This window comes from Alligator mississippiensis, chromosome 3 (genome assembly GCF_030867095.1).
Source record: "Alligator mississippiensis isolate rAllMis1 chromosome 3, rAllMis1, whole genome shotgun sequence".
Classification (NCBI taxonomy): domain Eukaryota; kingdom Metazoa; phylum Chordata; order Crocodylia; family Alligatoridae; genus Alligator; species Alligator mississippiensis.
In genome coordinates, this window is record NC_081826.1 from 136,050,835 (window position 1) to 136,068,747 (window position 17,913).

General features: G+C 41.2%; 1 protein-coding gene across 4 annotated transcripts in view; it reads left to right on the forward strand.

Moving 5' to 3' along the window:
- The window catches only part of ICE1 (interactor of little elongation complex ELL subunit 1), a 56,374-nt gene that overhangs the window by 7,029 nt on the left and 31,432 nt on the right, over positions 1-17,913 (forward strand). For 2 of the 4 annotated variants that reach the window (XM_019491100.2, XM_006261043.4), the window contains exons 5-13: positions 220-331; positions 4,357-4,433; positions 7,230-7,267; positions 9,714-9,796; positions 10,091-10,130; positions 10,216-10,275; positions 13,436-13,525; positions 13,604-13,663; positions 16,994-17,355. In XM_019491100.2, coding sequence (XP_019346645.1) covers positions 220-331; positions 4,357-4,433; positions 7,230-7,267; positions 9,714-9,796; positions 10,091-10,130; positions 10,216-10,275; positions 13,436-13,525; positions 13,604-13,663; positions 16,994-17,355 — 922 coding nt within the window. The remainder of the gene's footprint in view (positions 1-219; positions 332-4,356; positions 4,434-7,229; positions 7,268-9,713; positions 9,797-10,090; positions 10,131-10,215; positions 10,276-13,435; positions 13,526-13,603; positions 13,664-16,993; positions 17,356-17,913) is intronic. The other 2 variants (XM_014595182.3, XM_019491099.2) reach the window with 2 other exon arrangements.

Here is a 17,913-nt window from a genome sequence, read left to right on the forward strand (position 1 = left end):
CTTAACACGTGTAACAAACATACTTGTTTTTTTACACATTTTAGGCCAAGTTCACTTATGCAGCGCACACTTTTAAAGCACACTGCTTAAAGCATCTTGAATCTTGTATGGGAGACTACAAAATAAGTGCTTTTTTGCCATAGTCAGCAGAAGTACTGCACTAAATTTGGATTTTTTATCTTTTGGTTATCTCTTCATTCTCTTAACTGTGTGTTTCAGAGAGAACAGCACTCTCCGTAACCAAGTAGAACAGATGCTGCAAAAAATCTCACCTCTAGAGAAATGCCAAGAAGAGCTGGGGTCTTTGAAAGCAGAACTGGAAGAGAAAAAGGTAGTCTTGTGAGGAGCATGAGGCTGATTTAAATGCTGCTTGTGAAACCCGCACGCATGTGCACGTATAGTTTTAATACATGCAATTAGGATAGAGGCCATTTTTTTTGTCAGTGTTTTGTTTTTGTTTTTTAGTCCAAATCCCTTTTCTTCATTTTTAACCAAGCAATATCTTGGGGTGAGCTCAGGCCTTCTTCCAACTACTTGGCAGCTGTGAGTTCCAGATCTTCAAATTTTGTCACCCTGGTTCTACAGATAGCCTATAGATTCTGTCACATTACTTGCAGAATAAAATGTTACTCATTGCAAGTAAGATGGAAGAATCAGGCCCATACTGTTAGAATAGCTTTCTTAGAACAGGATGTTTGAGAGTTGTTACATACTTGGGAATATTTAGGATGTTCTCTTATATGTGAGATTTAACTTTACTTAAGTGAAACTATGCTGAATGTCCCAAACGTCAAGGTTAAATGTAGAAGCGCTAGCATGTGTAGTTTTGATAATGTATATGTCCTGCATGGGTTCTACTTGAGCCTGTGTTTTTATTTTTCATACAGCAGTATTGGGCTGGATCATTACTTGTCCAGTTGAAAAACCAAGATACTGCCTAGGTCTGGCAATTCAGTGCTGAGTTGCAGGGGGGTCACTCAATGGTCTTAGCCCTGTGTTCTTCAACTTGCCATGGTAATTCTTAAAAGGGGTGTTTGTATATTCTCACTGGTGAGAATGGCACCCACAGTGCATGACACACACTCACAACCTTCTTTCAAAGCTGTGTCTAGTAGCTTTCCCACATGCATGCCAACATAGTTTTGAATGTTAGGCTTTTTTTTGTGTTTTAGTATAACTTGCTACCCTAAGTGGGACCCTTGACTTACCATGTGTCAAGAAATTTTTCAATATGATTTGTGCTTGAAGCTTTTCTAAGTTGGGTTGGACCTGGTAATATTGTTGCATTGAAATCTCAGTGTTGATGGTTCTGCTTTGGGAAGATACATTGCAGGACTCCAAGTGGAATGTTTGTATTGAGAGGTGTTGTTTGTAGTTATGTTGGTCTAAGGACATAGGCAGGCAAGGTTCTCTGGGTAAATCTGCTATCTTTTATTAGACTAACTAAAATAGTTGGAAAAATTATTTGCAACCTTTCAGGTACAAACAAATACCACCAAATTTGCACTGAGGAGAACACTTGCGCTCGTCACCTCAACAAATTTCAAAAGGGCTTTTACTCAGCAAGGATACTTCTCCAGAGAGAGAGATCACATGTTTGAAAGAGCCACCCGAATACCATGTGAAGAATTGCTGCAGTACAATAAGAAAATTCCCATGAATTGCACACCATTAGTTATTACATACCATTCCTCCCTGGGACCTATACAGAAAATCCTCAAACAGTTGCAATCCATACTAGAAGAAGACCCAATTCTTAGACAGATCTTCCCAGAGCCACCCATCCAGGCCTTTAAATAAGCACGAACCTCGCCAACCTCATCCCCAGAAGCAAACTTCTTATGGTCCAAAACACACCAAATGGATATAGACCACAACATGACAAGAAATGTAAAACCTGCCAGAGTCTCCACCACTTCCTCAATAAGTACACCCCACAACAGAACCATCACCATTTCTGTACATCCAGGAATGTATTGCATCTCATCCAGTGCAGTAAAAGCTCTGATGGAAAATACGTAGAAAAAACCAAACAACTGCACACCAGAATGAATGCACGCTGAAAAACTATCAAAGATAGAAATACCCAATTACCTCTGGGTGCACACTTTTCACAAGATAACCACTTGCTCTCCAATCTCTCAGTTTAATCCTCAAAGGGAATTTTACAAAACACCGTTCACAGACAAGCGTAAGAACTTCACTTCATCAACCTACTGGATACAAAAAATCATGGTCTAAATATAGTCATTGGATTTATGGCACATTATAACCTGCCCACTATCTGATACCCCAGGTTACTTCTCTCCAATTTACCAGCTACATTTTTATCACCAACTTACATCACTCCTTAGGACTGAGTGAATTACAAGACATTTCTCATGCCAACTTAGTCAACAGAGTTCATAGGAACTCTTTTACATTCCAAGACAACAAAGTCAAACCTCCCGCTAAACCAATTTCAGACCACGATATTACTGCATGCAATCTCCGGGAGACAAGCAAAAAAAAAAAAAAAAAAAAAAAATCTGGCCCAGGCTCTTAGGTCATAAATAATTGTGGATTTATGTGACATTTCATGTCAGACTTCACCCCTGCCTTTTCAAAGGTCTCAAATGTCTGCCTACTCGCCCACTAAACATGAGGATACAGCTCACATCCACAAAATCCTGTAAGTAGAAGCCAGATAGTTATCTGTCTGGGTGATTCACAACCCACTCCATTTGTAATGAGTTGCTGAATTAAGAATGATCCACTCATCTGATTGATGGGGCATTCATTTTAAAGGGTACCTCTTCTTCATTGAAATGGAGCTCATCAGGTCTCACATACTTGTTTGGAGGGACAACACCCTTTGAAATAAAAGCCCCAGCAAACAGCTAGAGCAGCTCAGATCCATACTTAGGTATTTTGCAATTTTAGTGACCTAGATTTTAGGTCATGCTTTATTATACCTTAGAAATGAAAATTAACCTTCCATATTATTTTCATATTGATATGACTGTACCGATATAATAGTCAGCTTTAAAAGCATGACCAGTGCCTTTTTTCTAGCAACATTACATTGAGTTAATGATAAACTATTATGTGAGAGCCTGCATAAGAAATTCCAGTAGGTGTTATGGTTCACTACAGGGCTGTCCAATGGGCAGCCCACAAGTGCTTACTGGGTGGCATCCCTGATCCTACCCAGCCGCCACTCCCTGTGTCCCCCCAGCTGTTCCAGCAGCCAGGGTCTCTAGGCTCCTCCCATTTTATCCCCCCAACCTGCTTCTCACCCATTGTCTCTCACCCCCTCTGAACCTCACTGCTTGGCATTTGTATTTTCACTGACCTGCATTCTTGCGCACTGGATTCTGTCCCATCTAAGATGAGCGCAAAACAACTGCAGCTGCTTCCTCTGCCTGAAGAAGGGTGCTTGTACCTGAAAGCTTGCAAAGAAGTATTTTTCCAACTATTTTAGTTGGTGTAATAAAAGATATCAGGTTTACCCAAAGAAACTTGTCTGCCTATGTTTGTATTGATTAATTTTCCCATGGTACTCTTAGCTATCAAAGCTTTTCACCTTTTCTAAGTAATTAAAATTTCCTAGTGTTAGAAGTTGCTGACTAACCCAATTTCAAAATGTAAATGATTCGCATTATTTCCCTGATTTTCCCTGTGTGCTGGGGAAAACATTAGTGGTTTTACTAGATAGACGTTCCAGATCCTTTTCATTTCAGCTCTTGCCTTCTTGGCACGTTGAACTTCCGGGTGACTTTGCCTCGAGGAAGGCATGATATGGCTAAAGTTGTGAAGCTTTGCTTCTCAGCAATTTTAATGGTACTATTTGCTACTTTATTTTTAATTTATTTTCCTCACCATTTCTGTAGAAACATCTATAAAACTTTTACTCTCCAAGTGTGGGGAGTTTACTAGATTTATTAACTACTACCTTTGAAGAAAATGAAGCTACTTCTCATTCTTGGTTTCGGTCAGCACTGAAGCAAATTATCTTTTATATCGTTCTTTAGTCAGTACTTCAGGGATCTAGTACTTTATTGATTAACATTAGTTCCTTTTCTGTAAAAAAAATTAACAGAAGGTCCTAAGGGTTGTACCATCTAAAACAGTTTTACTCTGTACGTTAGTTTTGTATTTCACTCTAATTAAGTACTGAAAGCACAGACCCAAAGGAAATATATCTGTTACGTTTTGTACCTGTAGAGAACATGAATGACATACAAGATGTTTTCTTTTCTAGTTTATTTGTTCTGTTCTTCCTAGTGTTAGAAGTTATTTTTTTCTATGCAATTTTTTTCTGACCAGTTGTTTCCATGAGGATATATTCTCAATTGTCATTTTCTTTATTTACAGAGTTCTCTTAAGATTTACCAGGAGAGTCATCTGGAATATATTCGGGTGAAAGAAGAAGTCACCAAAAGTGATGCTGCGTAAGCAAATCTTTTTGTGTCCGCTTACTCTAGCATATCATGCTTATGGCAATAAGTAAACTACCTGTAAATTGTCTTGTATTTGCTGTATGCTTATATGAACAGAGATGCTTGTAAATTGTGTGTACACATGTCATAGCTGGGGCTGGAAACAATGCTGATATTTAAGCAAGCACTTTCCTATTTTCAGTTGCTGATGAAAACTTCCGAAAATTTCAGCACAGGTGGTTACATTTTGATAAAGTCATCTGGAAAAATGGCAGGCTGACTTTGACAGTTTCAGTGAAGACAGCCAGCTGTTTGAGTACAAGGCTGCCCCTCTTTTATAAGAAAGTAAAATGAGCTTTGCTGATAAACTAGTACGTTTATGATTGGGAGCAAGGACTTGCATTTTGGCAAGGAGTTTCATCCTGGGGTCAGAGATCTCTTTGCCAACTGTATAAAAATCTACATAGATTAAATTGAGTCACAAGTCTCTGGAACTAGTTGTACACAGTAGAAGATGGTTAGAGGCTGGCAGCAGTGGTCTTTAAAAGTGGAATCTTCTTTGGGCATGTTGTAGCAACTGAGCAGGCTTTTCCTGCTATTTGTTTCTGCAGATGGCTAGCATTGAGCCTAACATGGAGCACAGCAGCTGTAGCAGAGAATATAGAACCTAGGCGCAAGTCCTGTGATCATAGAATCACAAAAAATTAAGGTTGGAAGAGACTTCGGGAGGTCATTTAGTTCGCCCCCTTCTCAAAGCAGGACCACCCCCAATTGTATTATTCTATATTATCCCAGCCAAGAGTGTCTAGCCAGGTCTTAAAAACCTCCAAGGATGGAGATTCTACAACTTTTCTAGGTAAGTTGTTCCAGTGCTTTACTATGCTCCTAATGAGAATTTTTCCTAGCATCTAACAAATTTCCCTTGATGCAGCTTCAGAGCATTGCTCCATGTTTTGTTGTCTGCCACCACTGAGAACAGTCTAGCTCCATCCTCTTCCCTTCAGGTAGTTGATGGGTGCTATCCAGTCCCACATCAGTCTTCTCTTCTCCAGACCAGATAAGTCCAGTTCCATGAGTTTCTCCTTATGAGTCATGTTTACCAACCCTCTAACTATTTTTGTTGCCCTCCACTGGACTTTCTCCAATTTGTTCACATCCTTTCTGTAGTGGGGGCCCCATAACTGGACGCAGTACTCTAGATGTGGCCTCACCAGTGCTGAAGAGAGAGGACTGATCACTTCCCCCAATCTGCCAGCAACGATTCTATTAATGCAGCCCAGTATGCCGTTAGCCTTCTTTGCAGCAAGAGCACACTGTTGGCTTATATTCAGCTTATTGTCCCCTGTAACCCCCAGGTCCTTTTCTGCAGAGCTGTTGCCTAGCTGGTTGGTCCTTAGCCTGTACTTATGCATGGGATTGTTACATCCTAAGTGCAGGACTTTGTATTTGTCTTCATTGAACCTCATAAGATTTTTTTTTTTGATCCAATCCTCCAATTTGTCAAGGTCTCTTTGAATCCTAGCCCTATTGTCCAGCATATCTACTACCTCCTCACTCCCCTCCCCCAGCTTGGTGTCATCTGCAGACAGGCTGTGTGTGCACTCCATCCCATCTTTAGGTCATTGATGAAGATGTGGTCACTAGGTCATTACATAAAAGGAACAGCACTTTCTTCCTTTCCAACCCTATTTTCATAGAATCATAGGGCTGGAAGTTTCATAGAAGTTAGGGCTGGAAGAGACTTCAGGAGGTTATATAGTCCAACCCCCTGCCAGAGACAGGATCATCCGAACAATAATGAGTAAATGCTTCTAACCTATTATTATGACTACACAGGTAACCCTGTCACACAACCACAAAGCATAGATAGCATCCTATGGCAGCAAGTAAAAGCAGAGGGTCAACAGTGACCAATTTCCTGCTGCTGCAAGGGTTATTAAAATATGCTTGAGAGACCCATGGAAACTGGCAACTCCTCCCCGCCCCACCGCACTATCAAAGAAGACAAAAACCTCTGCAGTCTGTACCAGTCTGATTGTGGGTAAAATTCCTTCCTGACCCCAAATATGATGATTAGTCTGTCCTTGAGTGGAAGGGCAAGACTCTGTAACCAGGTACCTTCAAGTTTAAGTCCCAGCAGAAGCATTGGTACACCCCAGTCAAAATCCCCAGTCTTGTTGCTGCAAATGTCCAGTGCTTCTGAGAGAGGTGAAAAAGCCCCCCTGACACTTGTAGCAACAGGAGAGGAAAACATTCCTTGTCTGCCCCATGTGGCAACCAGCAAAGCGCAGAAGCATGGGAAATACCCTGAGCATAGCATAGATATAGAGACTCCTAGGTCATCCCTGACCAGTGCTTATCCAACCTCTTCTTGAACACCACCAACAATGATGGAGATTCCACAGCTTCCCCAGACAGTCTATGCCTTTGTCTTACGTTCTTCTAACGGTGAAGATTTTTTTTCCAGACATCCAATCTAAACCTACTTTGCTGCAACTTCAAGCCATGGGTCTGTGTCCTGCTCTCTGCAGCAAGAGAGAAAAGGTGTTCACCCTCATCTTTATGGCAGCTCTTCAGCCTTTTCAAATGTGTTGTAAATTTAACTCCAGGAGATGGGCATCCCAGAAGCCAAAACTTTGGGTCACTTACTCAGGTTCTAGGTTTTGGAGTGCTGAGAGTACTTCCGATGCTGAAAAATGTTGGATTTACTTAATACCATAGCTAGTTGTCTGTGCAGTGTTCCTAGAGATGAATGTGTAATAAAAATGTAAGTTGTAATACTCTTTTATACTCCTTTTGTATGAACAGGAAGAAGAAACTGGAAGCCAAAGTGAAGAAACTTGAAGGTAATTATAAGTCAGCATAAAAGTGATAATGGCCATACCTTGCTTAGTCTTTCAGTTTATTTGTAATTATCTAATTAAGTAATTGTGTTAAGTGGAAATTAAGGAGTTCAGATCACATGTAAGCAAGGATAGAATTATGGGACCCTTGAAGAGGATAAGAACTTTAGTTTGTGCCAGAATTATGGGCAAAATGATTTGGAAGAATGAGGACTGTGACTGGGGAACAGATTTAGAGATTTTTTTCAGGAGTGCTTTTAAAGGTGCTATGTTTTTGAACAATAGGCAGGATATATTGTTGGTATTGAAGACCTGAAGAAGAGGAGGTGATGTTGTCCAGCAGATCTGTGGGGAGCCCTGTGGGCCAGATTATTTGGTGCCAGAGGCCAGATCTCACCCATGGGCTAGGGAGTTTAGCACCTGGTCAGTGAAAGGAAAAAAGAAATTTTAGGACTGTTAGGCAGAAAATGCCAACAGAATTTGCTTAGGGTCTGAGTGAGGAGAGATGTGAAGAGGAAGGAGTTGGAGATGAAGTCCCATGTGTAGGCCTGGTAGCCCTGGAAGATATTGATGTTACTTGTGATGGTGAATGAAAGTATGAGAGAATTTGGAAGGAAAGGTTATGGGCTGGCTATTGGTCACTGAGTTTAAGATAACAGGTGTCCAAAGCCAGGGTGTCTGAAAATTGATAAATTTGAGAATGAGCCATAGTATTCTACTCCAGAGTAGTTGGATCATGTCCTGGGAGTCTCTGGGGACTTCTGTAAAGTCCCCAAAGCGTGGAAAAAGCCCCCTCCTTTCCCCTCTCTGCTCAGAGGCACGTTTCCTCCCTTTTGCTTCCCCCCACTTCCCCACCTGCTGCTACTGCTTTCCCTGCTGTCTGAGGGACCAAGAATGTTTTCTGCTCCAGCTCCACAATGTGGGGATGCGCTCAGCTGGGAACACTGACAGTAGCTGAGGTGATGGGCAGGGGGTTCTTCCTTCCTGTGCCTGCTCCTGTGGCTGGGGGGGACTGGACAGGGTGGGAGAATGCTCTCTCCACCCATCTCCACTGCTACTGCTGTCATTGTGCCAGCTGAGCCCAGCCCCCTTGTAGCGTGGCTGGATCAAACACGGGTGGCTTTGAAGATTTCCCCCACCCCAGTACAGTGGGGAAAACAGTAGCAGTAGGTGAGGAGGAAGAAGAGGGAAGGGGATATGCCTCTAGATACAAAGGAGAAGGAGGAGTTTGTTACTTGCTTTTGGGACTTAACTGTATTTTTGCGCATATAGCCCGCCCACGGGTATAAGCCACACCCATGTATAACCCGCAGAAAATTGTATGTTTGTAAATTAGTCCATGTGTACGCCGCACCTGTGTATTCCCCTTGGCAGCATATACACAGGGAGGCAGTACACTCCGGCTGGCCCCGGCCCCCCGTGGCAGCGGTGGCACATCCCGGCCTGCCCAGGCCCAGTAGGGAGGCGGCGCAGCCCTCCCCGGCCCCTGCAACATCAGTGGCGCAGCCCGCCCCGGCCCCGGCCTCCACGGCAGCGGCGCAGCCTGGCAGTGGCAGCGGCAGCGCAGCCCAGCCTGCCTGGGCTCAGCGGGGAAAAAAAGTTCGTTGATAGCCCACATCCCCATATAGCCCACATCTGTCCACTTTTTTTTGTAAAATCGCATATACCCCGCGGGATATATGCGTGAAAATACAGTAATTAAAAAAAAAAAAAAGACCTCAGAGGCTTCAAGCGTGGTCTGCTCACACCCTCATAGCATGGGTAGTTGCCCTTGCACCCCTGTTTTTGCCAAATTGTTGATCCACCTCTATGCTTTTCTGTGTCAGTGTCAAAACAATACAGTAAAATCCCCGATATCTGACACGAGTGGGGAATGGGCGGTAATGTAAAAATGCTGGTTACCTGAGGGCACAGGGTTTCCAGCCGTATGCGGAGTGGGGGTGGAGGGGGTTGTGGCGGCCACATGGTGAGTGGGGGGTGGCAATGGCTGCACATGGAGTGGTGGCAGCTGCAGTGGCCACGTGTGAGCTTTCCTCCGCACCCCTCCTGCATCCGGCCTGAAAACTGGTTACTATAGTGTGCCGGTTAGTAAAATCCTGGATAACAGGGATTTTACTATATAACCAAATCTGCATCAGCCTTATTGGGGGTAGTTTCCTAACTAATGAATTAAGATTGATTCATGTTGTGATGCTTTCATATTCTCTTGTTCATACAGTACAGTAATAGGAAATGGTAAATTAGAACCCTAATCCAAGTAAAATACTTCAGAAGGTATTCCACTGACTAGTGATGAATCCTACATAAACTTCCAAAGTTTAACAGATCATTTAATATAGGGCAGTTCCATAGATTTGTGTTCTATATTTGCAATTGCTGGAGTTAGATATTTTTGTACTTTGACGTGCAAATTACTAATCTCATGTACTTGCTTTTCTCTTGAATGAAGAGGCTGCAACAAAGCATACACAAGACTTCAAACAGCTGAAAAGTGAAAAGAAAATGCTTGAAAAGGAACTAAAGAAAGCACAGGTAATATTTAGCGACTTGAGGGAAAAACATTTTGTAATATTTTAAAAGAAGTAGATGAAATAGTTGTGGACTTCATGAATATTTCAGCTTCTACAAATGGGCTAGCATAATGTATTGCTTTGAAATATCAGCTTGTCAGATCCAGCGTGTTAGTAGCTCAGTTTATCAGATTCTACACAGCATTTATAAAATTTAGCCTATTTTAGATGATGACCACTGTGCTTCAGCGTGAACATTGTAAAATATATTTGCACTATGAAGTAACTTAACAGTGTTAATTGATTATATTAACAGGAAAAACTTGATGACTGTCCCAAACAGAAGTGCAAAAAGGGTGAGTAGCCAGTTGTTGTTTGCTTTCAGATTTGTAGTTGTGTTTCAAACTGTATGTTATCGTGCATCTTTCTCTTTCTTTTCAGTGTTGAAGCACGCAGAGACCCAGAGTTCAAGAGATGATCTGGTAGCAAGCATTGATAAAGGTATGTTTGAACTTGCCTGTGGAGGGAACTAGTAGTTAGAAATTCTATTAATTATTTGCAGGAATATGTTTTGCACTTTTTTAATGGTAGAGATGATTGGTAATGGAATTGTAATGTTTGCTACAAAAGTAAACAAGTTGGTTTTAAGAATGAAAAACAGTATATTTAGGAAGGAGTACAAGCCAGTCATGTTAATATACAGTTAATTGTTTCTGTTAAGAGTATAGAAAGATACAACATTTAAATCCATATCTAAGTATAGCGATATAAGCTGTTAGGATGGTACTGTTATGTCCACATGATTCTGCAGTGATGCATGTGTAGCAAATATGGTGCAACTTGCCATTCAGGGTGAAAGTGTGGGCAGTTTAGCTAACCTGCAGTTGCTTTAGGACCTTGTAGACCCTACCAGTTAGATCTTAAAAGCTATTGTGCTCTCCTGAGTGGGAGCTCTCCCCTCTGCTTTCAAGAGGTTAAAATGTATGTTTGTCTGTAACCTATAAAATCTCTAAGGATGTTTTAAGATGCAGTCATGTTTAAAAGTTTGTTCATTTTTCTGCAATCCCAGTTTGCAGTTACCAAATGCTCAGAATGAAAACGTTCTTGAAAAATAAACGCTTTCCCATCATTTTGTACTTTATCCAAAGCCCAGGGTTGAAATCTTGATGAGAAATGTTAAACTAACGTTACGAGATATGAATTAAAGCTGTATCATAAAAAACTTTGGCTATTTTTGCCCAACCACCAAGTTTGCTTGCTTCCCTGAGGGATGGCAAACTCAGAAAGGTTGGTTGAAAAGAAGGGAAATGGAAAGGATTACTGTTGTCATACTGGATTATTTCTGTTGAACGCTGCAAAAAGCCAGAATGTCTGCTTGAATATTCAAGACTTGTCGGCTGTTCCTGAATAATCCCCGAACGGGAAATAGCTAAGCAAGTAAACAAGTACCTTGCTGTGACAGTGTGCCTGTAACCTCCTTCCAGCATACACCTTCATTTTAATAACAGAGGGTGGACCCCTTATTGTCAGTGGGGGGGGTGCCTAATTTGCTGCACTTCAGCTGACAGTTACCATATTCCTTCAAACATAAAATGCCCTTGGATTAAATTTTCAATTGAAGAAAGTAAAACATCCAATAAAATCATATTTACAAGGGTAGAACTTTTATGGTGCATGTTTTTGGAGCAATCTTTCATTTTAAAGTATGCCTTAAATTTGAAGGGATACAGCATCCCTTTTTGTTAGAGCAGATGTGAAAAACTTTGAATGCATTCTGCAGGGGAGAAAACCTGTATTTTTTTTTTCTAACTAGCTCTCCTGGCTTGTAGCATTTTTTGCATAAATTAGTTTCAAAAATATTTTTCTCCTTCAAGGGAAAGTTGACATCAGTCATCATTTGCTTGTTTATTAAAACATACTCCATTTGCACCCCCAAGCATCCTTTCATTTTAATTCAGAAGAGTAGAAAGATGTAATGAACTGTGGCATAAAAATACTTTTGATATGAGGAGCTGCTGAATGTGTGAAGAAAAGATCATAGGCTCCTTCTTATTCTTTACATTATAGAAGAGCTAGGGGATAATCAGTGAAATTGAAAGGAAGCAGATTAAATGAAATACTTCATGTGACATACAGCTGTGTTAAAGAGCTCATTGCCAGGAGAAGTAATTGAGATTTAAGAATTTAATAGGATTCCAAAAAGGCACTGGATGTTTAGATGTGTAAGAAATTACCCAGGTTTTTCATTAATAATGATCAAAAGGAAGTTGGTAAAAAAAATAAATAAAAATTACAAAGCATTGTGTTTTAAGCCATAAACCAACCTCTGAGGGATTTAAGGAAAGTACCTGATTAGCAATTTATTTTATAATATTGCATTTAAGAGATTATTACATGTTCCTTTAAGCAGCTGTTATTCCAGACCATACCAGAGTAGGTAGACCACTAGGTTGACCTTATGCAGCATGCACATGTTCCTAGACTTGTTGCCAAAGAGTTCAAAGAATGTACTCGGATCCCAGAAGCCTGTACTAGAGTTATTAATCTACTGCAGCTTGTGTTAGTCCATCCCTGTTTCTATAACCTGAGCTTGCTAAATTAAAACTATCCCAGGTTTTGCTACCTGTGCTGGAATTGCAATTCTCTTTCTTTATAGATTTACATGGTCCAATAGTGAACTGTTCAGTTTTCTGGTTTTCAAACTGTTGCTTTCACTTTTTTTGCATCAGTGGTTTTATTTATCCTTCTATTTCAGTGGTGCTCACATTTTTGTCCCCGTGTCAGAATAAGGGGCGGGCAAAATACGGCCCACAGGCTGGGTCCGGCCCTCCGGGCCACTCTATCCGGCCTGCAGGGCCCCTAAAAATGTAGAAAATTAATATTTATCTGCTCCTGGCTGCCTGTCAAAGATGACAGGAACCGGGGGCAGTAGGACCCAGGGGGAGCCGGCAGGAGTCAGCAAAAAGGCTGGCTGGGCCCTGCCTCATATTACGCTATTGTACACAGGGGTGATTGCACGCTACACAAACACATGTAAATCAGGACAGAAATACTTTTTAAAATCAAGTTAATGAGTGTTGTAGATGTTTGATGTTTAGAATATAATCTGGTATTTTTGTGGTTCTGAGATGGCAAAACCCCTTGCTGAAAAAAGTACTCCCAGGGGCAAGGGGGAGGGACTTCTGGTGTTAAAGGGTCAGGTTAGGTGGCGGGACTTCTGGTCCCAAGCTGGCAACCAGGGGGGCAGGGCTCGACCTGACTCTCGACAGCTTGCCAAAACTCTGCCCAAAATAATTGCCCGCCCCTGTGTCAGAAGAATGCCATGAGACCAGATCGGGTCCTGCATGTCAGGATCAGGCTCCATGGTGCTTCCACCCAGCCAGAGATGGCACCACCATGCACGCTTGATCGGGCACACGCTGCCACAGCTAGCAGGGCTCTTCGTGGCATCTATGGAGAGCCCCACAGGCTGTATTACATGGTGCTGGGGACTGGATCTGGCCTGGAAGCCATGGGTTGAACACCCCATTCTAGTTGATGGTAGATTCTGCTATTCTTCATTTTACTGTTGCCAGATGTATATACTGGATTAAAACAAGAATGATATTGATAACTCACTAAGATAAAGCTATTAAACATAACTTTTCTTCCCTTTTAATAGAAAAAATAAAACAGTTGCTGGAAGAGCTCTGGGTGTGTATTGACAGTGCAGCAGGAAAAAGGCAGAACCAAGACAATGATTATATCTTGGGTGAGTTGGAACCCAAAGTCTTTGAAGTGTTTTTCTTTTTTACTGATTTGAGAGCAATTATTATTCTTTTTTTTCTAGCAGCGTCTGTTCAGGGTCACTCAAGAACTCCAGAAAAAATAAGCAAGTTCTTTAGACAAGGTATATTGCAATAGATTTCATTGTATTTACTATAAATATATTAATTGTTGCTAAGTGGAATTTTAATACCTCTGAAATATTACAGATAAGATAGTATCATTCTCACACTGGTATCTTTTTGTTTTGAAGTTTTGTTTTTTTTACTCGTATCTAGTACACCAAAAGCTGTGTTATCCAGCACTTTATCAACCGGAAAGCTCCGCTAACCAGCATCCAAGGGACGCAGGAAAAGTGAAACTGGACGTCCCACTTCCAGTTTCACTGCCGCAAGCTGAGTTCTTCTCCTTCGCTTCTTAGGCCCACGGCTTGGAGCAAAGCAGCCTGCGTGGGGCCCCCCTCCCTGTCCCCCAGTGACACCAGGGAGTGAACCAGATAGTGCACATTTGATTAACGGGCATCGGATAACAGAGCTTTTGTTGTACCTAGGTGTTAACATTGTTGGGGAAAAAAATCATTGCACAGTTGTACTGATGTACATTTGCCTGTTAACATGTTAAAATTATGTATTGGACTAATTTTTGCAGAGAATACAAGTGCATGGTTGAGGTTTAGCTTGGGGTTTAAAAATCAGGACCTTTGAAAGTTTAACTTCTTCTGCCTTATGTACATATACATTTAAAACAAATTCTGCATAGATATATTATGACAGGGCTATCCACCTTCTAAACAGCTGGGAGTTGTGTGTTCTGCACCAGGGGACCACATTAATGTGAGCCATGAGGTTCTGGGTTGTCCCCCCAGCCCCATCCTGCACGTCACATGTGGGTGAACTGCACCTCAGCTTCTTCACTGAACCATGTTGTGGTCTTCTTTGGTGCCATGGGCTATGCTACTATACCACCTAGGCAGGAGCAGGAAGCAGAATCTGAGGTTGGAGCCTAGAGACCCTGGCTGCTGGAACAGCTGGGGGGACACAGGGAGTGGCGGCTGGGTAGGATCAGGGATGCCACCCAGTAAGCACTTGTGGGCTGCCCATTGGACAGCCCTGTAGTGAACCATAACACCTACTGGAATTTCTTATGCAGGCTCTCACATAATAGTTTATCATTAACTCAATGTAATGTTGCTAGAAAAAAGGCACTGGTCATGCTTTTAAAGCTGACTATTATATCGGTACAGTCATATCAATATGAAAATAATATGGAAGGTTAATTTTCATTTCTAAGGTATAATAAAGCATGACCTAAAATCTAGGTCACTAAAATTGCAAAATACCTAAGTATGGATCTGAGCTGCTCTAGCTGTTTGCTGGGGCTTTTATTTCAAAGGGTGTTGTCCCTCCAAACAAGTATGTGAGACCTGATGAGCTCCATTTCAATGAAGAAGAGGTACCCTTTAAAATGAATGCCCCATCAATCAGATGAGTGGATCATTCTTAATTCAGCAACTCATTACAAATGGAGTGGGTTGTGAATCACCCAGACAGATAACTATCTGGCTTCTACTTACAGGATTTTGTGGATGTGAGCTGTATCCTCATGTTTAGTGGGCGAGTAGGCAGACATTTGAGACCTTTGAAAAGGCAGGGGTGAAGTCTGACATGAAATGTCACATAAATCCACAATTATTTATGACCTAAGAGCCTGGGCCAGATTTTTTTTTTTTTTTTTTTTTTTTTTGCTTGTCTCCCGGAGATTGCATGCAGTAATATCGTGGTCTGAAATTGGTTTAGCGGGAGGTTTGACTTTGTTGTCTTGGAATGTAAAAGAGTTCCTATGAACTCTGTTGACTAAGTTGGCATGAGAAATGTCTTGTAATTCACTCAGTCCTAAGGAGTGATGTAAGTTGTGGTTTTGGGTATGCCCTTTGAAAATCCTATGGGGATTTCCCTTTGAGAAACCAGTCATGCAAATACAAGGTGCTAGATACCTTGCTGTAGCAGATGGAAAACCTCTGCTACTAGGGAGTTACAAATGCTGTGTGGGTAGCGATCATTTTTTTACTGTAAGCAGAGAGAGTTTCTGTGGGATGGATGAATCATTTTGTGACAATAAACCATCTCAAGTGAAAACTGCAAACCATCCTTCATCTGCTGAAGAGAGAATTATGGAGGCTGGTTTCACTGTTCCAAATCTGAGTCAGCATGTGAATGTATGTGTTTACTGTGAGTCCAGGATAGCACAAGGTCCCCTTCCCTGTGGTGGATAAGGAAATGGCATTGATCCTCTCCCCCTCCTTATTTTAAAACTTAAGTGGTTCCTTAGTGGGTCAAATAAATATTCTTCAGTTTGGTCCTCTCTTGTGAGATGCTGTCTCAAATTGGGACAGGAAAAAGGTGATTGAGGAATATTGACCAGAATTGCAGAGTATTGGCAGAGCCTTCGGTGGTACAATCCTGCTAACCTGCAGTAATCCCAGCCCACGTCTAGGAAATGAAAGGCTACAGGGAAAAATCAGGCACAGCAGGAAACTGATAGTTTGTTCATAAGTTTAGACTTGAATGTTAAATTTGTTGTTTGGAAGATGGTATTGGATGGGTGACAACAGAAGAGGGTGGGATGCCCTTGTAGGAGAAGTAAGATTTCTCTTAGAAATTTAGACAAGCCTCCCATGGGAGGAAGTTCTGGGTGAATTGGTCCCAGAACCTAACAGGTTACCCTTGACAACAGGTACATAGACACTTGCATCTCAGCTCTAATGTTCTTTAGTCATGGTCTACAACCATGACTCTGTGCAGGAGCTAAACAGGCCTGGTCCTTCAGAGAGGAGATCTTGGACTTGTGGCGATTTTAAGATGATAGATACTCCCATCACTGTGATGGCTGGGCCTGTGGAAAGGGTTGCAGTCACAAAGACACTAAGGCCTGCTTGCGAGGCAGTTTTGAGTCTGCAGACAAGCAGTTTGAGAGTCTGCAGACAAGCATAACTGATGGGAAGGTATGGGGAGACTCGCATACAAACACATGCATACAGTTTTCTCTTTTCTTTTTCTCCCTTTCCTCTGTTTCCTCTCCTTTCTTTCTTTCTGCTAGTCAAAAAAATTATGACACCATGTGCAAGAGCTAAATAGGTGCCCCAAATAGGAACCTCTTATCAATGTCTCTCAGGACCACTGATACTATAAGACAAATAACTGTCTTTTTCAATTCTCCTAATAAATCTCCAGCATAGGAATACAGTTATTTGAGAATATGAAAGCTTATATTTTATTCATGCACTATGAACAGTATTTTGGAGTTTGTCTTATTTTGGTGTGTTTTCTATAGGTAATCTGTGAAAATACCATTTAGGAAAACAACAGTAATAATTTTGTCTTGCAAAATATTAACTGGATAAAGCAAAATGAAAAGTTTAGAGATCTGTCAAACCCTTTAAAATTTTGTTTTATAGAAGTTGCACAAACTCGCCGAAAACCCAGGAAATCTGAGAAAATGATACCTCACCAGTCCTCACTAGAAACTGTTATAGAACAAAACTCTTTAGCTGCCACGCAAATAAAAATGGACGAGTCTCTCATTGATCACTTTGAGAGCAAGACCACTGACGAAAGTCTGCAAAGCTGTAATGGTGACAGTGCTTTTTATGAGGACAAAACAATAGGAGTAGTTGTACAAACAGACTGTGAAGACAGGAGTTCAGACTTCTCAGATGAGGAAGAACATCTTGCTGGAAATGTAAAAGACATACTGAACTGGATCAGACCTCTTCCTCCACTACTCTCTCCAATGCAGCTTTCACCAGCAGTGACACCGGTCAGTTCCAGAACCTTTTTCTGAAATGGCAAAATTTTTGTCTTCTCCTATACAGCAAAAATAAAGGTTTCATAGGCTTATCTAACATATTATTATTTCTGTTTATGCATTTTAAAGTGACTTTATCACAGTGTTTAAATTAAAATTTAATTGATCATTTTTTTCTGTGAGTTCTTTTAAAGTATGTCATTGTGAAAGGGGAGACCATTTTCTATTATAATAAGCATGTCAAATGACTGACTATGGGCAAATAATTGCTGTCACTGCTATTTTAATGCACAGAGATGTGTGCACAAGTGATAATTTTAATCACTTAACTTTATGGAATGAGATTTGAGAGTTTTGCCTCCAGCTACTTTGTAAGTCTTTCTGCTTTACTATTGTCAAGAAGTAGTCCTTTCTCCCCTCCCTTTGCTTGTTGCTCTTTTAAAACTTTCTCAGTTTTCAATAATTGATATTTTCTGCCATCTTAAAGTATAGATGGGCACAGAAGTTGAACTATTTTTTTCCATATAGGTACTCTTACTAGCCCATTACTAAAGAACATTGATAGAGAAT